Source organism: Notolepis coatsorum (assembly GCF_963971535.1).
Source record: "Notolepis coatsorum genome assembly, chromosome: 5".
Classification (NCBI taxonomy): domain Eukaryota; kingdom Metazoa; phylum Chordata; class Actinopteri; order Aulopiformes; family Paralepididae; genus Notolepis; species Notolepis coatsorum.
The window spans coordinates 134,255,140-134,278,733 of NC_140169.1; the positions used below are offsets into that span (position 1 = coordinate 134,255,140).

Genomic DNA, 23,594 nt, shown 5'->3' on the forward strand with positions numbered 1-23,594 from the left:
TTCTATAATTCAACTTACTTGGCACGGCCGACCAGGGTGAGCTCAGGGATGTTCCTGTTGATGATTTCAAGGGTGATGGAGTGAATTCCTTCGTCCTTGGTGCCATCGGCAACATGGAGCCTGATTCCAGCCTCCAGATCGACATCAGGGATCTCAATGTCAGCGGTGAGGACGTGCTTCCTCCTGTTGTACTTCACGGTTGCTGTGGCCTCACCAGAACCTGTTGTTGATTCAGATGCTTTAAGTTGGTTGCATCACATGCAGTAAGTTTTCCACTTTGGTAAACATCTTTTCTTTTGAGCAATGCATGAACCCCTAGTATAAATTCATGAACACTTAGGTGCCGCAGATATCCATTGTGGCATCAATTACGTTCATTAAAGTATTTTTGCCTTTTTGATATTATCAGTAATGAAAGAATGAAAGAGGGGAAAAAACCTGATTGTGACTATGCCCAGGGCAGCTAATGTCAGAGGTTGACTATTTATGAACTCATCTGGGGGAAAATGTTCTACCACAAATATAGCTTTACAGTCACAGTCCTTTCTATGACTTAAAAATGGCAGAAAAATCCAATATGGCGGACGTCATAGGTCCTCATGGCAAATTTGGGAGCCATGAGGAGCCACGTCCCTGGATATAATTTTGGATCAGGTTCAGGAGTTACACTCATTTGAATAGTGAAATTCCCCTGCAGTTGGTGCCAGAGGAAAGGTCTTAGGGCCACCAGAATCAATAGGAATCGTCCTCTACTAGGCACAGAAAATGTGAAAAGATTCGGATTAAAGCTATTTAAGTTTTCACGCTCATGCAAAGGATCTTCCATGGCGGCCGTCGGGGGGGGGGGGGGGGGGGGGGGGGGGCGGAAGATCCATACTATCACAGACACAGTCATTCGGGGATATAATAATTACCTTCAGCCTTCACAACCAACTTCACAGCGTCAACCTCCTCGATGGCATCCTCTCCCTCCATAAGGAGTGCGTAGGCGATGGTGGCAGTATACTCGGTAACCTCACCAGTAGGATGGAGCTCCACAGCAAGCCTATTGAGGTTGTCAATATTAAAATAATTACTTAGTTGTTTGTTACCTTATGATTAATTCATTTTAAGAACATAACTTGTTGAATTAAATGTTATCGTTACATATTGTACATTTAGCTGACGCTTTTTATCCAAACCATCTTATGAGTTCTGTACAACAGGTCAGCAGGAAGGGTAAGTAACATTGTTTGTCAAACAGTGGCGAACTAGAGAGCTACAAACTTGAGTGCATATTAGCATAGCAGGTAATATTATAGGCAAGGTAGATTCCTTAGTGCAAGAGTGCATACTTGTAAAAGACAGTAGAAAGGTTAGTATACAGTATGTATTGTCTTGCACTTACTTGCTGTCTCCGGTGAAGGGGAAGTAGGGAGTTTCATGATTGTAGGCATCAGTGTACTGCAGGGCAGTGCAATACTTCATTCCAGCGAAGAAGGCAGTGCACTCGTGAACATCAACCTTATCCTCCACAACAGGGGGAATAGTCTTCACCTCTGCACCAGTCAATGCCTTGAAGGAGTTCCTATAATCGGGACAGAAGAAAGTAAACATTATTGTAATCTCATTCTACATGGGTTTGTATTTCAGCAAATATTTGTATGGAAGATCTGTCCATTGCTTACGTGATGCTGATGAGCTTGATGGGGTTGGTGGGAGCAGGGACGGTCAGCTTGACCTCGCCACTTCCGATGGAGATCTTGGCACTCAGTCCGCTCTCGTGGAACAGGTTGGTGTGCATCTCCAGTCCAGAGTTGATGTATTCGGGGATGTGGGAGCCGATATGGGTCACAAAATGAATGCCAACAGAGGGCATGAAGCTAACCTCGCTCTGTGTGGAGAAGATCAGGGAAAGGATGAGTCATACAACTGACAGATATACTGTATGTGATGGTTCTGCTAGACAAAAGTTGATGAACTGGTTATATGAAAATAAAAAGAATAGTTTACCAGGTCATGTGCGATGTTAAGTCCACCCTTGATACCAGGGGTGATGGCACCATGCAGGGCAAACTTCAGAGGCACACCAGTGGCAGTGGGCAAGTAGAATTCATTGTCCATGAAGATGTAGTGAGCGAAGATTTCGTTGTCAGTGTTGCTCACCGCTCCTTTCACCAGCTGTTTCAAATATTGTTAAAGTAGACGTTAAAATGTTGAATCCATGCGGTAATGAAAAAGATAATTCACAAATATACAATATGTATTCATTGAAAAGGTAAGTATGAGACACTTTCAGCTGGCTAACAGTGAACAACATACAGTATGTATGGGAAATGATTTAATAAAGGGAAATAATACAATTTTATTCATTGAACTTACATCGATAGGGAGCATCTTGAGCATGCTGTCAATGATGAAGAAAGTAGAGTAGGCCATCGCCTCCAGGTCTTTGGTCTTGAGGTATCCCAGTTCATTTCCCAGGAGTCTCAGGTAAACCATGGCCTCAGGGGTCTCCTGGGCCTTCAGCTCACTCACCAGTTTATTGAGGTTGCGTCCGATTTCCCTCATGATGCTTTGGGTGGTCTAAGGACATTAATTACATTATGGTTATATGGTAACATTCTGGCATTTGACAGATGACTCTTGATACAGATACAACAGGCATTTTAAGTACCTCTCTCTTCTTCCTGTCAGCCCTCAGAGCAGGCAGCAGGTTCTTCAGGACTGCGTTGATCTCAATAGGCATATGGTCAGAGACAAAGTACATGGTCTTCAGGGTGGTGTCTGGGAAGAATCCGTTCTCTCCGAACAGGGCTTCAATGGTTGGCTCAAGTCCTGTGCCTTCCATGCCAATCTTGAAATTGAAGAATATGTTTTAGTGTCATTTTGGAAACAATTAGTCCTTTACGTCATCAGTATTGCATCTTGAAAGAAAGCAATGTTCAATTTACCTCCAGCATGTCGGCGTCAACACCGAAGGCCTTCAGCGTCATTTCCAGCATGACCTCTTTGGGCAGGTGACTGGCACCCTCAAATATTATGTTGCTTTCAATAGATCCAAGCTTGTAGTTGCGGGAGAATTTGCTTGGATCCATGACAGTTCCAACCTCATTACCCTGCAGGGCCTCAAGAATCTTCTCTCTCAGCCTGTTAGAAAGACAACAAATTAAGTGATTAAAGTACTGGCGGTGAGCATGAAGCCTAATTAAGAAGCTTTGTAGAAGCAAAGGCCTGCCATTTGTCTTTTTTTTGTGATCAAATATTGGCCTGCCATTTGTCATACTGGGTTGTTTCACTTACGCTGCGGTCTCAGGCTCCGTTGAGGACAAGATGTTGGTCAGATGGGAGATGACAAAGCTCTTGGCCTGTTGGTCCTCCTCAATGGGCAGGGCAGCAGCCAGCTGGGCCAGTTCACTTGGCTGGGGGTCCTTCATCAGCACCAGGTAGGCAGCAACACGCTTCTGCAGGGGGCTAGCACTGTCCAGAAGGACCTGCATGAGCACCTCTCTGCCCTGTGATAGGAAATCACATGCGTCATTAAGAATAAATGGATCAAAGAAAATTATTCTCAATCTCAATGATTAAAGGATTACAATCTTTAGTTTGACTTGCCTCATCGGGGACAGGGGTCAGCCTGAAGGCCTGGATGGCAGCCTGCTGGACAGCTGGGGAAGCGGCAGCCTGGTTCACACACTCGATGACAGCGGTCCTCAGGGCAGGGCTGGCAGCTCCCATGGCTGCAGCCATGTTTCCAATAACCTAAAACCAGAGAGAAAATTATGTTTTTGATCTTTAAATTTGTTTTTTCAAAAAAGAAAATAAACCAATGAAGACAGGCAGTCACTCACCCTCAGGGTCATGAAAGTATGGTCATTGTCACCAGTGCAGTCACCCAGCTGGGAGCCCATGAACTGAGCAACATCATGGATCTCAGGGACTAGTTTGCCCTCAGCCTTGTAGAATCTAGTAAGGAATATGATACAAATGAAAATTAGGAATCTAGTATTTTGTGCTGTACTTACAGTATTTGACACTTTACATTCCTTTGTAAAAGAATGCTAATTGGTCTTGTTCACTCACCTCTTGACAACATTGCTCAGGGCATACAGGATGGTCTTGCTTGGCTTGTACTGAGCCATCTCTAGCATGTCGTGGATCAGAAGGGCGGAGGGGTTGGACACCAGTCCCAAAGCGAACACGGTGGCATCGACCTGAACCGCGGAGGTGTCATAGGTCCTGAGGATCTGCATGATGACACTGCTGCACTCAGGAGTGCCGCATTGGGCCAGGACTTGGTAGGTCAGGGAGGAGGAGATCTCAAGAGCCTCGGGAAGGGCAGGGCTCAGGATCTCAAGCTTCATTCCACGGACCATGGTGACGAGCTTTTGGAAGAGGTGGGCCCTCAACTCACCCTGAGTTGCAGGCAGTGTGGCCAATTCCCTCAGGAGGGCCAGACCAGCATCCTTATCCTGGATAACGTTCTTGTCCTCAGCAGCCTCCATGTGCAGACCCTTGAGGTTGGCCTCAACTGAAAAAACAAGACACAATTTCAATGATACAAGGGTTTAAAATAGTTTATTAAACCCTTTGACAGAGAGTCATTGTTTACAGTTGTATGCAAGTATGAATGGGACACAGCCACCCAAATAGAAAATGTGATTCATACCGATTTCAAAGTCTGTCCCGTCGTAGGCAGCAACCGCCAGCAGAGTCAGAGACTGTTTGCCGACGTTGGTCACTCCATTTTCTCCCCTGTGGCCAGACATGATATGTTTGAGACATACAGTATTGTACATCACACATGTATTATGTCCTTAAAGGTATTTAATGGAACATGGATGATTTGCAGAGAGCAGTATAAGTATTTGCCTTACTTGTGAGAGAAGGGTACCAGGATGTGGTTCTCAGTGCAGGCACCAGAGGTCATGTGCTTGTTGTCATTGTCAAACTTGTAGTTGCAGGTCTGGGAGCTCCTGACCAGCTGGGCAAGAGGGTAGTGCTGCAGGTGGACAAATATTCATGGTATTGTACAGGATCTTTTTAGAATTATTATTGCAGAACCGCCTTAAACATGTTTTCTTTGGGGTTTTGTTTTAGGATGTTAGCTTGGAATACATTAGAAAATCAACCTAAGAATCCCTTTAGTTTGGATGTCTTACCAAGCCAGAGATGAGTGCCAGGGGGCTGGCGTGTTGTTTGATGGGGACAAACCCGTCACATTTGGACAGATCCCTGTTGAGAGTGATGTCAGTAGCGATGTCCTCTCTTGCATTCACAGAGTACTGGGTCTTGCACATGCCATGGATGGTGGGCTGTAAGGTGTGCAAACAGAAGAAATACTACGTGAACTCACATGTCAGGTTATATATTACCTTATTATTATGGGCAAACAGCTGTAACTTTGGAGTTGCCCTCTGTGGTATAATATCTAATGTTCTCATGTAAATATATCCCCCTCCCCTGTATCCCCTTACCTATGCCCCCCCCCCCTCTCTGTGGAATAAGACATTCCCCTCCCCTTTCGCCCCAAACCTGTACCCCCCCCCCCATTTGACCTATCAAATGGGACCACACACCCCCCTTGTTGAACTATAAAGGGCTCCTCCCGACCACAATCAAGGTCTTCCTACCTGGGTCATTTCAGCTGATCACCTGGGGGAAGCCCTCAGCCATTCTCTCTATGTACTATTCTATCTGTTTGGTTAATAAACCCTTGTTATTATCCAAGCCTCGGTTGACTGAGAACATTCTTCATCAGGATATCTACAAATATCCCACACCTCACATGCTTCACTCTGAAAATCTTCACATTTTAAAGTTACAATTTTTTAGAGTGTTTCTTTTTGGGGCTGCTTTGAGTACAGTACCATGTTCTTGTTCTTCTCTTCCTCCAGCAGAGGCACAGCCAGGGCGGAGATGATACCTCTCTTGATGTTCAGGATGGTGATGGTCTCACCCTCCTCAGGGTACAGCTTGATGTCATACGCACCATCAATCGTAACCTTCAGAGGATATCTAAAGAAAGCAATGGGAGACATAATTATGGTAATTATGGTTCTATCCTAAAAAGGTTTATTCGTGATTATAAAGTTGCATTCCTGAGACCGCTTTAAATCAAAATAATCTCACATCAGATTGATTACAACAATTCTGAAAGAGCAAACTCACTTCTCCATTTCAGCAGCAAAGGCATCAGAGCTGGGTGCAAGACCGAACACAGGGTGGCCCTCTGCGTCCATGTCCACCACCTCACTCAGGCTACAGCCAGTGGTGCGTATGATGTAGGCGCAGGTCTGAGGCACTTCGATCTCGACCTGTGAGGAGATTTTGATTGATTGATTGATTTTATTTGACATAATAAAATACAATACACATGTGCATACAGTATAAAAATACATCAGGATAGCGCAAGAAAGTCCTTAGACTTATTTCCATTGCGGTGCCGAGATAAGGCAGGCAGAGCAAAAAGAGGGACATGCTCAGTATGCTACTCCTCCTACTTGACAAAATGCACATCACATAGAATACAGGTGAAATGATCTGAGACCCAATGGTCAGTGTATCGCGTCATCTACCTTGCAAGAGCCCTTGGGTCCATTGCGGAGACTTGAGGCTCCGGTGATGGCATTTATGGACTCTGCTTCGTACTGGTATTCATACTTGTTGAAGGCTTTGTACCTTCCATCCACTGTTGGAGAAGATAGTGATTTTATTAAAATAAAAAAGTGTTGCACACTGTCAATACAGTGAGAACTACGATTCATTATGGTCAATATGTTCAAAGTGCAATAACTACAGTACGAGTATATACAAACATGTTGGGAAAAAAATCTCTCTCTCTATATATATATATATATATATATATATATATATATATATATATATATATATATATATATATAATTGTGTGGGTGTAAAGACGTATCATGAAGTCACCCCATCATTTGGGAGTCTGAATGATTACTGTGAAACCAACATATAAGATTCATGTATAATTTCTTATGAATATCTCACAAGAATTGGAACTTACACTGGCATGATGGTTCTGTATGATGGGCATCTGTATGGAAAACATATGAAATTTACACAAGTCACACAAACTTGAATTGGAATAAAGTGCTTTCATTTAAGTCTTAGACTTAAGAATTAGAATGATTCTATTATGCAAAATAGCAGGATCAAGATCACACAAAATGTATCTACTAATTAAACACCATTTCAAATGAATCTCATTCTGCATTGTATGTCTACATAATTTACTCAATATGATTAAATTATGCATATTATAAAAAATAAAGAAAAATAAAGAAAAACATAAAAGCATAGAATAAATCAAATAACTTACAATACAGTTTAAATGTTTAGTTTCCTCTACTGTAAGTGTGCAGTTGTAAAGATACTTACAAGCCAAGGCAAGAGTGCTTAAAAGCAGCGAAAGGCAGAGCTTCCCCATGTTGGGTTATATTTAAAGCTCTCTCCTTAGTTGGCGAGTACTCGGTTGAGACTGTCTGCTCATACCCAGCAAAGGTCTTTTATACCCAAGTTGTTGTGGGTGGGATTCACAGACAGTACTGTACCGGCTCCAAAGTTCATTCTGTTCGCGTGTGTGGAGGGACAAAGGCAACTCGTTTCATAAAGCATTTCCATGGATATGATAGCCAACGTGCAGAATCAGTCTTTTTGGTTTGAAACACCTATATTGAAACAATGTTGTATAGAAGGCCGATAAGAGAGAGAGAGAGCAGAGTACTGATGCTTTTTTCTCTCTCAATGAAATTAAACTATCTTGGGCATAGCCCCTCCATCCACTCTGCTACTAATATAATGTCAGCTTTAAAGGTTAAGTTATTGCTTTAACCATATTGTTTCAGTGAGTAATGTACGAAAGAGTAAAATAAAACAAAGTTGATTTGGGTCAAATAATAGACTGTAATATACAGACAATAGTCTGCCCCCCACCATAGTAGCCCTTCATAATCACGGTAGTTACTTCAAATAAGGGTGTGTTGTATCACTTTTCCTAAAGATAGGCCTTGAACTATATGCAATAAGGGGATTCTTTGAAATGGCTATACAAATGTGCTGACTACTGTACCACTAGCAAGCATGCAGTGGTGGAAGAAGTACACAGTTCCTTTACTTAAGTAAAAGTAGAAATACCCAAACAAAACAGTCCTCCATTCAAAATGCTACGAGAAGTGTTTGATATGGAATGTACTTAGTATCAAGTATCAAGTATCAAAAGTAAAAGTTCACATTCTACATGATGTTTGTGTATTCCAGCGCTTGAATGAATGAATTAAACATTTATATAGTGCTTTTTCTTTAGAGTCTAGACTCGAAGCGCTCCCCACAATGTATGGTGGAAATTGCCTCCTTCACCACCACTGTGTAGCACGTGGTCAATGGTTCATGCCTCGAACCATTGACCTCTAAAGGTTATGTTAAAGTGGTGTGTGGTCCAGTTATGCTGCTCTGATTGATGGTTATGTTAAAGTGGTATGTGGTCCAGTTATGCTGCTCTGATTAAAGGTTATGTTAAAGTGGTATGTGGTCCAGTTATGCTGCTCTGATTACATCCTATTGAAGTTGTCAGGCTTCAGATTTGAAAGTACCTAATCAATCATGGGGAGTGTATGATGTCAAGGTTGTGTCAAAACTATCTTTTGATACTGGTAAATGTAGACAAAAATCTGGCAAATCTGATATATCAAGAATTTCATCTCATCTAAATGAATCAGTTTGTCTCACATATACTCTTTGTCAAAACCTGTAAAGAAAGGGTCATTTTCTAAATTCGAAAATGGACCAAAATATGAATGGACTTTGTATATAAAAAGAAAAGCTGTATAAAATGGCATGCATTATTACATGGCATCACCTAGTGTATCAACTTCAATTTAAGTGATGTTTTGATATTTTCCCCCCTTCTTTATATATATATATATATATATATATATATATATATATATATATATATATATATATATATATATATATATATATATATATATATATATATATATATATATATATATATATATATATATGTTTCAAGTTTCAAGTTCAAGTTTTGTTTTATTTATCATGTATAAAGTACATGTACATTACAGTGAAATGCTTAGTTCAGTTTGAGCCCCTGAGAATGTGCTTCATACAGTAAAAAAAGTTAAAGAGGAATAAAGTCCCAACACAAATATACAATATACAGTACACTATACAAACTAAAGTACAATCTAAAGTACAAAGAAGTAAAAATGCAGACAATGAGGTACAAAAATGCAAAAATTAGGTATGGATGTAGTGCAAATCTTTTTGTAATAAATAGATAAACTATGGTGTAGTCTCTAAAGTGAGTGTTAAGGTGAATGTCTGTTTAAAGTGAGCATGTGGATGTGTGTGCATTCATTGTGTGTGCAATTAATGTAGATGTGCATTTAATTAGCTGCACGTGTTGCCGTACAATTTCAGCAATAACTTGTAATTCTATCAGTGTAATGGTACAGGTATCACGCATGAGTGATTAATAATGCATGTTGAATAATGATGCTATATAGAGCACATTATGATGGCATTTTCTTTTCTTTTTTGCCCCAGAGAGTTGATAAGGAGCAATACTGTACATTGAACATGTGTAGGCTGTTATCAAGCATATCATCAAAGGACTATTGGACTACAGTCTCTGGACTCATCAATAATGTAAGCAGGTTCACACTGTTCTTTCTTTGACCTGGCGTAGGGCCAACAGTGGCACATATACGTTCAAATGTTAAATATGATTGAGATAATGTTAGCTATTTGAAAGGTGAGACTGGCATGACCTAATTTACAGTCATTCGACGTGACTGTAAATGAGGGAAACCTCAGTTGCCTTTTGAGTTTAAATAAAGGTTTGAAATGCGGCTGGGTGGCGCAGCGAACATACGCTCGTCACCAACGCAAGAGACACCGGGTTCGACTCCGGCTGTCGGCGTTGCCTCCGGCTTGGGCCAGCCGTCATACTAACTCAATTGGCAGAGTTAGGGGGTGGAAGTCGATGGGTGGTAATCTGGACGTTGTGGACAGCGACTCCTACAGGTCAGTTGGGGACACCTGCACAGCAGAGACAGGAAATGGCGGGGGTAGTGTGAGCCTCCCACACGTTACACCTCGCCAATGAGATCCTCCCTACAACCGGCCAGTGGGGGGCATATGCGAGCAACGTTCAAGACAGGGGAGGGAAGAATTGGCACATTGGAATTGGGATGGGAGAAAGATAGAAAAAGTGAAAAAAATAAAAAATAAAGGTTTGAAATACAATTTAGCTTTTAGAAATATACTGTAGTGTAGGCATACATACTCTTTAGATAACAAAGTAATGTTTGTCAATAGCATACCTGCCAACATTAGAAAAGGTTGGAGATTCCCTGGGGCTTCAAACTTGTGTAGACTTCCAATTCAGAATGATATGAATTTGAAATAGTGTTTAATTAGTGTATGGCAATTTTGTGTGATCTTGCTATTTTGCACACAAAGTCAGACAAATGAAAGCATTTGTCAAACATATATATAAAAAATGATTAAAGAAAACGTTTGTGTGATGCTGATTTACTTGTTTAAATTGCTCTTGTTTTTCATATAGATGCCCAAGATGCTGTGTAAGTTCCAGTTCTTGTGAAATATTCATAAGAAATTATACATGAATCTTATATGTTGGTTTACATTTAGTCATTTACAGTAGCTGATGCTTTTATCCAAAGCGACTGACAAGTTATCAGGGTATCTTTCAGCTGAGTAACAATGTTCAACAGTGTTGAAACTTGAGTGCTGCAGTGTTGAGTGCATAGTAGTAGAGACATATTAGTAGGAAGAGTTTTCTTTTGGTTTTGTTGGTTTCACAGTCATTATGTAAGAGATTCAGGCTCCCACATTCTGGGGTGACTTCATGACAAGTTTTGAACCCACAAAAGGTTATATATATATTTACACCATATAATACAGACTTCTTTTTAGTTTAGAGGGGATCTTTCCCCCAACATGTTTGAATAACTTGTAGTTATTGCTCTTTGAACATATTGACAATAACTCTATTATTGCACTTTGAACATATTGACCATAGTGAATCATAGTTCTCACTGCTGACAGTGTGAAAAATTTGTATTTTAATAAAATCAGTATCTTCTCCAACAGTGGACGAAAGGTACAAAGCCTTCAATAAGTATGAATACCTGTACAAAGCGGAGTGCAATTCATGAGGGACCCTGATGTAAACAAGACGAAAGTCTTTCTCTGGTCTGCATCCCCTTAACAATTGTGTGTATTGAGCCATACTGTATTGTACGCATTCTGCAATCTGTTAATAAAATGGTCAATCAATCAGTCCATAAATGTCATCAGCAGAGCCTCAAATCTCAGAAATGGACCCAAGGGATCTTGCGAGGTAGATGACACGATACGCTGACCATTGGGTATCAGATAATTTCACCTGTATTCTCCCCATGTGATGTGCATGCATTTCTTTCAATGCCATCAGGGAAGAAAATGGCTAAAACAAATCTCCTTGCAGGTAGAGGGGGTGGGTGTGGTAATGGGGATCAAAACCAATATTTTTTCATTTGAGTATGCCCATCTCAGTGGTGATGCATTGGGTCATTTCAGGACACAAAATGATCAAACTCCTACTGGATATTTTGCATAGGAAGTGGGTGCACCTATGAAAATAACCCCCCACCCCACGACAAAACTAAATCTGCATTATAGATATGGTCTGAGGCCAGATATTGGAAAAGTGCAACCTCTATTTAAAACTGTGCAGACTACCTATTCCTGACAGAACTACATATTCCAACACCCCAGACTCTAAACTGTAACAACATTTTTGGCTGGAAAATATTAACACTGTAAAGGCCAAATTATATTTCTCCATGGGCTGTCGGGCCTCCTTTCTCCAACCATCATACCTGTTGTTGCCGTCGCCCGACTTGCAGTTACATTTTTGGGCCGGCCTGGGCACTAGTGGCGCTACCCTTAGCAAAACATCAGCGCCATTTCGACGTTTGAGTATAAAGTTGGCTTAAGACACACCACAGTGGATGGTGGAGGCAAATATGAAGATGGAGCAAGTGCTCAAGGGTGGATCTGGAGGTAGACAGCCAGAACAAGCACTGGACATGAAGTGTGCCTCAAGTTGGTGGCTCCTGAATTACCGCATCAAATGTGCTGTTTGGCTACAGCGATAGTATGTAGGGTGCCTGTCCACTGTAGCAGCAGTCCCAATCTACAACTATGACCATCTGGTAGAGTTCCTGAGCCACAATCTTTATATCAACATCCATTTTATTGTTTATCTTTATTGTTGAAGTATTCCAAATTAATTAATAAAGCCTTGACAGGCTGGCATCTTCTTAAGTTATTTCCATGCCACTATGACTGAATGATAATGAACAATGAATGTTTCAATTTGATATTTTTTTGTTAAATTGTTAAAATTTAAATATTCCAAATTAATTGAAAGACTTTATACACTAGTATTAGTAATAATAATAATAAATAATAATAATAAATTTATTTTATATAGCGCCTTACATAAGGTATCTCAAAGCACTTTACAGACATTGAATTATAGTACATGGACAAACACAGTACATGGACAGACACAGTACATGGACTTGTAGATGTGTAGACACAAACAAAAACAAACAAACTCTGATGAGAAGCGGCAGCCAAACGCGCACGGCGTTCTCTCAGTCGGAAGTGACGTGACGATGAACAAAGACACTATGGTAGTAAGTCATACTCGCAAGCAGCATGACTAGAGTCAATCTACAGCAGAGCAGCAGAGTAGGGCAGGGCAGGTGGAAGCAGACCTCAGATACAGCAGCAGAGTAGGGCAGGTGGAAGCAGACCTCAGCTACAGCAGCACAGTAGGGCAGGTGGAAGCAGACCTCAGCTACAGCAGCAGAGTAGGGCGGGTGGAAGCAGACCTCAGCTACAGCAGCACAGCACAGTAGGGCAGGTGGAAGCAGATCTCAGATACAGCAGCAGAGTAGGGCAGGTGGAAGCAGACCTCAGCTACTGCAGCAGAGTAGAGCAGGTGGAAGCAGACCTCAGATACAGCAGCAGAGTAGGGCGGGTGGAAGCAGACCTCAGCGCAGCAGAGTAGGGCAGGTGGAAGCAGACCTCAGCTACAGCAGCACAGTAGGGCAGGTGGAAGCAGACCTCAGCTACAGCAGCAGAGTAGGGCAGGTGGAAGCAGACCTCAGCTACAGCAGCAGAGTAGGGCAGGTGGAAGCAGACCTCAGATACAGCAGCAGAGTAGGGCAGGTGGAAGCAGACCTCAGCTACAGCAGCACAGCAGGACAGCTCCCCAACGGCCAGGGGAAGAAATCCAGGCCACAGTCCACAGAGCAAGTAGAAACTCCAAAAGGTCCACAAATCGGTGAATGAAAAAAATGATAGGATCAAATGAAGACTACTACTTACTAAAAATGGATGTTTAAAAGTACAAAAAAGACCAAACACTAACAAACATTCAGCACAGACAATGGGGATGCTGCCATCTTGGAAAAGGGGCGCGTGTAGTCTTTTACCAACACAGTTGCAGTTCCGCGTTCGGGTTCCGCGATCTGATTGGCCACGCGTTTAGTTCAGTTAGCATGGCCACACCCTCGCAAAGAAATGCCAGCTCGCTTCCTGAAATAATTCTCACAGTCTAGATCCCATTATACCATTCTGAATTATGTTTTTGTGCTTCGTTTTTCTAGAGGGGGCTTTTGAAATGTAAAACAATAGACCTAAAATGCTGATTTGCAAAATTTACTTTGTCCTAAATAATGCATGTTATATATACGCCGCTCGCGTAGGAAGTGGGTTTCACATGATCAAGTGATCTAGAAAGGGCTTTAAATGCCTGGGTTGTAATATAAGAGCATGCAAAAAACAATTATGCAAAGACAATTTAGAGTTGATTAAAAAAAATCTCCCCCTAAATGTATGGATACATTTATTAAAAAATATAAAATACATACATTTTTCATGATTTAATTTAGTGCTGGGATTTTGTTGTTTTCTTGGTCTATAGGCTAAACGTTTGGCTGACTTTCCCTTTTTTTAAGGAATACATTATTTTCATATTATTTCATTAATTATATTTTTTGTTTTCTTTAGTTCTTGATTCTTATCTTTTGATTCTAGTTTATATTCACTTTACAGATTCTTGAGTCTCCTGTTTTACCTTCTTGGTCATAATTCAATTACATTTTTCAACTCTTCTTCCTAGCTCTTCAAGTAGTCGATCCTTGAGTATTAAAGGGGCTATGTACTATAAATGTCATGTTTCAGTCTCTAGCATTGTATTATAGTAATAGGAGTTCGTATCAATGTGTTTTAGTGTCTAAATACCATATTGGCGGATTGCTCTGTTTCAGCTCAGCCCCTTTCCTCCTCCAGTAAATCAGGCCATTTTGATTTGAACGGCCGATATACGTCATACGGCCGCTGGGTGATGCGATTGGCTCTGTGGTTGGAGCTAATGCCCGCCCCCATTCTACCTAGACTAGACAGCGAGTGGAGGAAGCCACTTCCTCAGCTGCGAGGCGGAGTGGGGCCCGTGCGCTCTGGAGGGAGAGAAAGGAAGAGAGAGGGAGAGAGAGATGGAGAGAGAGGGGGCACTTGGGGCCCGGGGGGGGGGTACCTGCCGGCCGCGCGTCACCGAGAGCCGAGAGGGAGAGAAAGGAAGAGAGAGGGAGGGAGGGAGAGAGGGGGCCTTGTCATTAACAGCCTTTTTTTTCTCACTCTCTCTCTCTCTCTCTCTCCCACCCCCTCCCTCTCTCTCTCTCTCTCTCTCTCTCTCTCTCTCTCTCTCTGCCGCGCGCGGACTCATCACCGAGAGGGAGAGAAAGGAAGAGAGAGGGAGAGAGAGATGGAGAGAGAGGGGGCACTTGGGGGGGGGGGGGGGTACCTGCCAGCCGCGCGTCACCGAGAGCCGAGAGGGAGAGAAAGGAAGAGAGAGGGAGGGTGGGAGAGAGGGGGCCTTGTCATTAACAACCTTTTTTTTTCTCTCTCTCTCTCTCTCTCTCTCTCTCTCTCTCTCTCTCTCTCTCTCTCTCCCACCCCCTCCCTCTCTCTCTCTCTCTCTCTCTCTCTCTCTCTCTCTCTCTCTCTCTCTCTGCCGCACGCGGACTCATCACCGAGAGGGAGAGAAAGGAAGAGAGAGGGAGACAGAGATGGAGAGAGAGGGGGCACTTGGGGGGGGGTACCTGCCGGCCGCGCGTCACCGAGAGCCGAGAGGGAGAGAAAGGAAGAGAGAGGGAGGGAGGGAGAGAGGGGGCCTTGTCATTAACGGCCTTTTCTCTCTCTCTCTCTCTCTCTCTCTCTCTCTCTCTCTCTCTCTCTCTCTCTCTCTCTCTCTCTCTCTCTCTCTCTCTCTCTCTCTCTCTCTCTCTCTCTCTCTCTCTCTCTCTCTCTCTCTTCCCCCCCCTCCCTCCCTCCCTCTACCAGTGCAGACTGTGGACTGACTGTCACTCAAAGTGCTTATGGGCGGAGCCAGGCCATAACAGCCTGATTTCTTGAGGCTGAAAAATGATGGTTTTGAGTACTTGATTAGAAATATAAAACAATGCATTTTTTTTAAAAAAAACTTACAAATGTCTTCAATAGACTAACAGGAATTGTGTAAAGTTGCCCAAATAGTGCTAGGAAAAGCAGTACATAGCCCCTTTAAGTGTGGTGAATAATGTGTGTAGTCCCTACCTTTTGGGTTCAGCTTCATCCATACACCCATCATTCCCATTTCTGACATTAGGGCCTTTATTTTCTTAATTAGGGATTTGTTGTGGTTTGGGTTTGTTCCTGTTGTGTCTAATTTTGGGTATAACCTCAGATTTAGATCTTCGTGGCCATCATATCAAACATCCTGCATGGATATTAGTATTGTGACATCATCTAATTTCCCTCTAATCAAACTGTGCCTTCCTTCTTTATCCTTCATTTCTGCTATGTGTTCATAATTTACCCGGCCTGAGATTCATGTCACCACCCCCCTCCTATGTCCTGTAGCAGTCCTATATCAACCTACAGTATCTAGAGTTCACTTATCTTTTTTCAATTTACTTAATATTAATCCTTTTGATTGGATTAAGCACCCCATTTACATTATGTGTGGCAACCGCTCTCAAAGAGCACCTACTGTACGGGTGGCTGCAATTAGAAACTGGCCCCGGTAAATGTCAAAATCCCCCCCCCCCCCTCCAATGTATAGTTTCTTCCCCTTCGGATGTATTTTTTTTATTATCTCTTTTTTCTTACACAGTACTGTATATTTGTATGTCTTGTATGTCATAAATGTCTTGATGAATTGAAAATGGAGGACCCTTATGTAAACAAGACGAAAGTCTTCTTCTGGTCTGCATCCTCTTAGCAGTTGTTTGTATTGAGCCGTACTGTATTGTGTAATCTGCAATCTGTTAATAAAGTTTTCAACCAATCAATCAATCAATCAATCAATCAATCAACTTCTTCGCTACTGTTCCTCCTAGCCTCCATTTCATCTCCTTCAACTTTTCGACCAGTGACTTCCTGTCTCCTCACAATCCCTACCTCCATTCATCTTTCCCTCATATGCTTTGTCGCCTCCTCCAACCGTGTTACACTATATACAGCACCACTCCCTCCACGCTGGAGTCTGGAAGCCGATTTGATGTCGTTTCAACACTTTTTTTTTGCCTCTGCCTTAACCTCGTTCCCAGTTTTATCTCCTCCGTGAGATAAAGACTGGTAAAGCACTACGGCCGAAAGTGTGAATTTCCGGTGTATGTACTTCCCCTGGAAGCTGCCTCCGAACGGACCAAACTTTTCCCGAATCCTGTCAGCAAACAAGCTAGAACGCCCCGGTCATGTAGTAAATTCTTCAGGCAAAGCCGTTGCAGTGGCTTAAACGAGGAAATATTGTGCACTTCACACATTTCTATAATTGTTTTGTCGAAACCGGAAAGCCAGTAGCCGGTACTTCCTGTACTTCCGTTTTCTTTAGGATGCATAGCCTGCCCAGGGACGGAATTTCCACTAGGGTCAGGGGGGACATGTCCCCCTCACTTTTCAAAATCTTGTTTTTGTCCAGCTTTCTTTTGACAGTCCGAAAACTAACATCATATAACGTTAATATATGCAAGACTTGTTCTGTGACAATGACATGTCGAGAGGAGATAGCTAATGAAAAAAAGTATGGTTAAATGGAAAAAAAATTATTTGGGGACCCCACACTTAATGTATCGCGTAATTTCAACGTGGAATAAAGGAATATCAAAATAAAAGCACACATTGTTGAACTTGATCATGCATATTTATTAGAACATTTAATTATGTTATCAATACACATTTATAAAACGAGGCATATCTAGCCAGAATATGATGCCAGAACTTAACAGGTTAATAAATGTTTTTTTTAAAGATTTTTTTCTGAGCATTTATTGCTTTTACTACCGGGCAGTCCGGTAGAGAGAGAGGGAGAGAGAGGAAGAACGGGAGACAGAGCGGGGGGGGAGACATTCGGCAAAGGATGCCGGGTCCGGGAATCCGAACCCGGGTCGGCCGCTTCGCGACGCAGCGTGTTACATGGTTTGCCACTTCGGCGCCCCTTTTTTAATAATTTTATTCAAATTTTTTACTTGCCAATGCGCACTGTCACCTACCCGCAACGCGCAACCCCAATTTGGGTCGCAACCCGTAGTTTGAGAACCACTGGTCTAGACTTATCTTTCTTTTCCATGCCGTCTTTATACTAATCGCCTCCTTGGTTCTATAGCTCAGGGATCTGACCACTATAGATCTGGGTGGACAGTCTCCTGGGATTTATGAGCCAGTGTGCGTGTTGAAAAGTTACAAAATCTTTTTCATTTAGAATGTGAGTTTAGTAGTAGGAAATAAAATTTTAAACATCAGTTTGCATGTACCACACTTAAACAGATGTGTCCTTCAGTTATTGGTGTAAAGTTGTGGAATTCTCTCCATAGCAAGCTTAAGGGATGTAATAGTGTTTGTCAATTCAAAAAGAATGATAAAATAAATATATGTAGTCAGTATGAAATTCAAGTGTGAATCTGAATAGTGAGATATTTTCTTTTCTTCTTTATTATTATTATTTAAAAAAAATCTTGTTTAATCTGTGGATTGTTTGTTTCTTTGTATATGAATAATTATTTTGTGTAAATTAGGTTGTACGCCGACCATCAAGTAATACTTGTTTAGTTTAGGAATAGGGGGCAGGTAACTAAGATGTATTCTTCTTCCTGCTCCTTTTGCACATGGTACTGTATTTATCATTTTGTATGAAAACTGTATGATTGTATTGCTTCCATGTGGCAAATAAAACTCTGAATCTGAAATATTCAGTAGTGTCTCAGCCGGAATCCCCAGGCCCTTTCTCAAAGGTTTCTCCACAAAATCAATCATCAAGCCTCCTTCCATTTCCTCATCTTCTCCCACTCTGAAAATCCTCTCATTCTCTCGTCTAGACCTCCCCGCTCCCCTCCTGCTCAGCCTGTCTTTGCTCCAGTCTTTCCATTATATTCAGCATTTTCAATATCCGCTTGTTGCTATTTGGTTTCCTCGTCTCACCTCCCTAAATTCTCTCCTCCGCCACCTCCACCCTCCTCTCCAACCTTTTTATTTTGCCATACATTTTTTCCATTCTCTGCCCGATTTCCCTCATCTCTTGCTTCAGCTGCCTTGATGCCGATAACGCGAGTGCCTCCATCCGCTCCGATATAGCTCGCTCCCCCGCTAGGTTTCCCCCTTCTCCCCTCTGCTCATTTATGTTGTTTTCTAGAGCCAGACACATTGAATATGATGGTGTACACATATCTACCATAAGTGGTTCTAGCATTGAGAGAGTCACTGAATATAGATAACCTGGACATTGGCTCGATAATACATTTACATTTAAATTCCATGTGGACAACCTTGCCTCCAAGTTGCAACAGAAAATTGGCTTCCTATACAGAAACAGAACTAGCTTTCTTTTGATTAGTAGGAAGAGAGTTGTCAAAGCATTTTTCTTATCAGTCCTATATGGTGATGTAATTGATAGGTGTACTGTGGCCTCAACCCTTAAATCCTTGGACTCTGTCTATCACTCTGCCCTCAGATTCATCACTAATGATAGATACGACACTCATCACTGTGTCCTTTATGAAAAGGTTGGCTGGTCCTCGCTGATGGAGAGGCGCAACAAACACTGGTATTTGTTAATTTTTAAAGGCCCTTATTGGTAAGCTACCTCCTTATACTACATCATTATTGGAATGGAATTTTGGAACCTATGGAACCCGTTCTAGTGACCGGCTGGTCCTTAAGGTCCCCCGAGTTTGCACGGAACAAGGTAAATCTGCATTTTGCTATGATGCCCCTCTAGCTCATGGAATGAACTCCAACATTCCTCTTAACATTCTGACGGCCCACCTGCGGGTTATAAGAACAACCAGCCAAGGGCGGCTGGGTGGCGCAGCGGACATTGCGCTCATCACCAACGCAAGAGATACCGGGTTTGAATCCGGCTGTCGGTGTTGCCTCCGGCTTGGGCCGGCCGTCATACTAACTCAATTGGCAGAGTTAGCGGGTGGGAAGTCGAAGGGTGGTAGTCTGGTCCTTGTGAACAGCGACTCCTACAGGTCGGTTGGGGCGCCTGCACAGCAAAGTCAGGAAAAATGGCGGGGGCAGTGTGAGCCTCCTACACGTTACTCCTCGCCAAATGAGAGTCCGCGCTGGCAGGTGAAAATATGTGACAGGCTGCCTCCACTCCGAAATGCATCTAGCACACTCAATCCATAAATTGTGCCAAATTATGTCCGGGACCAAATGGACACCAATACTGGAAATCGCGAGCAGACAATTGGAATTTTTTTTTTGGAATACCCCCGATCAGAGGTAAGGACTATCTGACGTCAATTACAGCTTGATCGTACAATGTTTTCATATCTATCCAGCTGATCAGCGTGTGTGTGGTTCAAAACTAATGCCGTTAGTGGCGATCAAAGCCTAAAAAAATTAACCCCCCCCCCCTTTCATGCAATCATGATGAAACATAATACCTATTATATACATTTGATTTGGAAATAGTAGTGTGTCCAGGCAAGAAACGCCAACGCTTATAGTAGAATTCACGTAGCGCCCTATAACTCAGCTTTTCGGTAATTATCCCGGATCACTCGGAAATTATACTTATATTCACCACGGGAAAAAATTATCTCTTTTTTGCATGTTTGACAGAAGAAAGTCACTGTCAAATGACCATAGTATTGTCCCCATAGCTATACTATAGAATATAGATACAGCTCTCAAAACATAGTGACGCACAGTGAAAATATGCTATGGAAACCTGGCACGTTAGCTACAAGGCCAAGGCTAATGGCTGGCGCCCAATGTGTTAAGGGGTTAAAGCTTGAGATTTTCCCCTCTGCTGCAGAGTTTAAAACCTTGATCTCCAACCTTCATCAATCAAGTTGTATGTGTTTTAATTGGTTTGTTATCCTTACTTTTGCCTCGTTTTGTTGTCTTATTGTTGCTGTGTGATTTTATATGCCTTTAAAAAAAATTATGTACAATCGACGTGACTGTAAATGAGGGAAACCTCAGTTGCCTTTCGAGTTTAAATAAAGGTTTGAAATTAAATAAAAATTAAAGACCTCCCGGAGTCGGCCCCGTCAACAGCGGGTTACGGAGGCTCTCTGCCTGTCCGTCTCGTGGTCCTCTTCGTTCTCTTCCTCCTCCTCCTCCTCCTCCTCCTCCTCCTCCTCCTCCTCCTCCTCCTCCTCCTCCTCCTCCTCCTCCTCCTCTTCCTGCCTTCCCCTCACCTTTCTAGGCATCACTTCTTCCAAATCAATTCTCAGAATATCCTGTCTCCACGTTTCATGCTCTCTTTACTAGAGTTTTGTTGGATTTCTCAATGTTTTCTCAGGGAGCATCACACCAGACTATCGCTAACCGGAAGTCAGAGTTAATCATATCTAACAATTCTTCAGATGGGGGTTCCTGGGCCAAACTTGTATCAAATGGGTGTGATGGATCACGGTCTATGTGGGTTTGGTTTTTATTCCTGTGTGCTTTGGATGTATTTGGGGTTTTCTCTGGTGAGCTGTCAAATCACCAGACACCAGTTTATTGCCATGTGGCATGGCAGGTGTGTGGGCTTGATTGCCACCTGATTGGTGTCATTTCATATTTTCCCTCAGTAGTAGAGGAGTGTCTGGACTCTGGAGTACATGTTTCTAGGGTTTTCTCTGTCTGTGGTGCTTTTGGTTTCTTGTTTGTTTTCAACTGCTAGACAGTGGTGGTTATTTTGGGGTCTTTCCACATTTCTTTTATCGTGGTGTTTTGTGTTTTCTATAGCTGTTAATTTAATTTATTTCAGTGTTCTTGTGTTTTCCCTCGCCCAATCTCATTGCTCTGTGATTCCAGTGGTTACCCCTCTGGGTAACTTTAAGATTCCCTACTTTTGTGTGTGTCTGCATGTGCGTCCTACCCCCCCCCCCCCCCCCCCCCCCCCCAATCCTGACAATGGGGGTCCACAGCCGAAATGTCTTATCAATTCGGGGGTCCTTGACGTGAAAGGTTGCGAAACCACTGCTCTAGTTAGGTAATAGGTAAATATTAGTTTTTGATTGTATTTGCAGAAATCGTGGCTGTAAAATCTTTGTTTACATTGGTAATAGTAAACATGAGTGAAACAGATTTTGTACAGTATTTTGATTTACAATGCCATTGTAAAATAAGGCATTTAAAATTTTCCAGATTCTTCAACACGCTATGTGAGTACCAAATCTTTGCATTTTGTTTGCATTTTGTACTTTAGTTTGTACTTTAGGTTGTATTGTATATTTTGTATAGTGTTTGGTCTTTATTCTTTTAACAATTTTTTTACTGTATGAAGCACAATCTCGGGGGGCTCATACAGAACCAAGCATTTCACTGTAATGTGCATGTACCTTATGTGACAAATAAAACAAAATGTTAACATGAAACTTGAAACTGTACAAGGGCTGCCCCCTCACAGTCAATGAATAGATGAATCAGTCAGTTTGGTATAGTTGACCAAGAATTTGTTTGTCACTTACTAATTTTTCCAGTTATTTTTGTTATTTTTCTGAAACATTACAAGCACATCTCTGGTTAGTACAATATTTTAAGATATGCACATGCAAAACAAACATTGTACAGATTGATTGATTAAATCAAATAATTGGCTGAAGTCCTATGACCCATTTCTTTAGTCGAGGACAGCCGTAGAATCTAGAAAGTAATCGCCACCAAAATACCACACTGAGATTGCCCATTACATTTACCTGAAGTCTATATCAGAAAATGGTCAAAGGTTCTGGGGAAATTACTTTAAAATGACATTTCACAGTGAAAAATACATCAACAAATTAACCAAATTCATGTACAAACATGACAATAGCCAAAGATGTAGTTATGTTTTTCACCCAACATCCACTACATAAAGCCAAACAGAAACAATAAACTAATTTAAACTCCCATTTTGCAATAAGAAAAACATAATAAAAGAATAATAATAATTCTCATTTCAGTTTCCGTTTTCAGTGGGACAAATGCGCACACATTCTTAACTCCTAAGAGAGGTCTGGGGTATCATTACTGCAACGTAGTCGGTGACAAATTAACTAATGTTCCAGTGATAATTAGCTGGGTGGGGGTTAGGCAAACCAGATTGTGAAAGCCCACTTGATAAGCCCACTGTATGTACACCATGTACATAGGATAACGATCCTTGGAGTCTGATGTGGATGACAAAGGACGATCAGCAGTCCAACACAGACCTCAACACGATGCTATAACGAGGATATAAAACTGACTGAAGACTGATATGGAAGTATGTCACTATATGTGTCAGAAGCACGTACCAGTACTGTACAAGAGCTACACTGTAAAAAAACTAAACAAAAAAACGAAAACGTAAGTTATCTCAACTTATTTCTTCAAGCAACCTTTCTGCATTGGCTTTTTTGTTTTGTTTTGTTTGTTGAATCAACAACAGAGGAGGGCGGAAGTAATCGGAAATATCAAGTTGACACTACTCCTATTTAGTTGATTTAACTAAAACAAATCCAATGTAGCGACGTTACTTGAAAAATTAAGTTGAGACAAATCATGATTTCTTTTTACAGTATAGTAGTGTGTGTGTAGGCCTATAGGTTTAAAAGTCTGGCTAGGAATGGAAGGTTTTCATACACAGGTATAGTAGAATGTTGGTTAAAATGAAAACATGATGGATGGATAATGGTTGCAAAAAGCCTTACACTTTGACTGCCATGAAACGTCTTTGGACGTCATTGCGGGCCATGCTCAAGTTGCCGGAGGACGCTGTACAGCGTCCTTATATCAATATTTCAAAAATCTGCGATCTGATTCATATGTCCCCTCCGCTGGCCTGAGATCCACCAGCAGGACCCACTGAGCTCTCTGGCGGTTCAGGAGCGCCATCTGGTGGCCGATCGGCGCAATCGCCAAACAGGATGTGCCATAGAGGTTGTGCTAGACGTCCGTAGTACTTCCGGGCGCTCGCTATAGGTCATGGGACTCTGGCTCGTCACGCTACACAGTGATCGATTGGCAATAACTCG

At 42.1% G+C, this 23,594-nt stretch overlaps 1 protein-coding gene across 1 annotated transcript in view; it reads right to left on the bottom strand.

The window, feature by feature from the left end:
• LOC311228362 (apolipoprotein B-100-like) overlaps positions 1-23,594 on the bottom strand; it is a gene marked incomplete at both ends in the record, with an annotated part of 121,068 nt that overhangs the window by 9,552 nt on the left and 87,922 nt on the right. Inside the window, 17 exons of the mRNA XM_084314272.1 lie at positions 19-220; positions 915-1,045; positions 1,388-1,567; positions 1,668-1,873; positions 1,993-2,160; positions 2,362-2,565; positions 2,657-2,836; positions 2,934-3,129; positions 3,283-3,494; positions 3,595-3,741; positions 3,831-3,945; positions 4,063-4,510; positions 4,649-4,734; positions 4,857-4,981; positions 5,142-5,294; positions 5,850-5,997; positions 6,151-6,296. Coding sequence (XP_084170398.1) covers positions 19-220; positions 915-1,045; positions 1,388-1,567; positions 1,668-1,873; positions 1,993-2,160; positions 2,362-2,565; positions 2,657-2,836; positions 2,934-3,129; positions 3,283-3,494; positions 3,595-3,741; positions 3,831-3,945; positions 4,063-4,510; positions 4,649-4,734; positions 4,857-4,981; positions 5,142-5,294; positions 5,850-5,997; positions 6,151-6,296 — 3,047 coding nt within the window. The remainder of the gene's footprint in view (positions 1-18; positions 221-914; positions 1,046-1,387; positions 1,568-1,667; positions 1,874-1,992; positions 2,161-2,361; positions 2,566-2,656; positions 2,837-2,933; positions 3,130-3,282; positions 3,495-3,594; positions 3,742-3,830; positions 3,946-4,062; positions 4,511-4,648; positions 4,735-4,856; positions 4,982-5,141; positions 5,295-5,849; positions 5,998-6,150; positions 6,297-23,594) is intronic.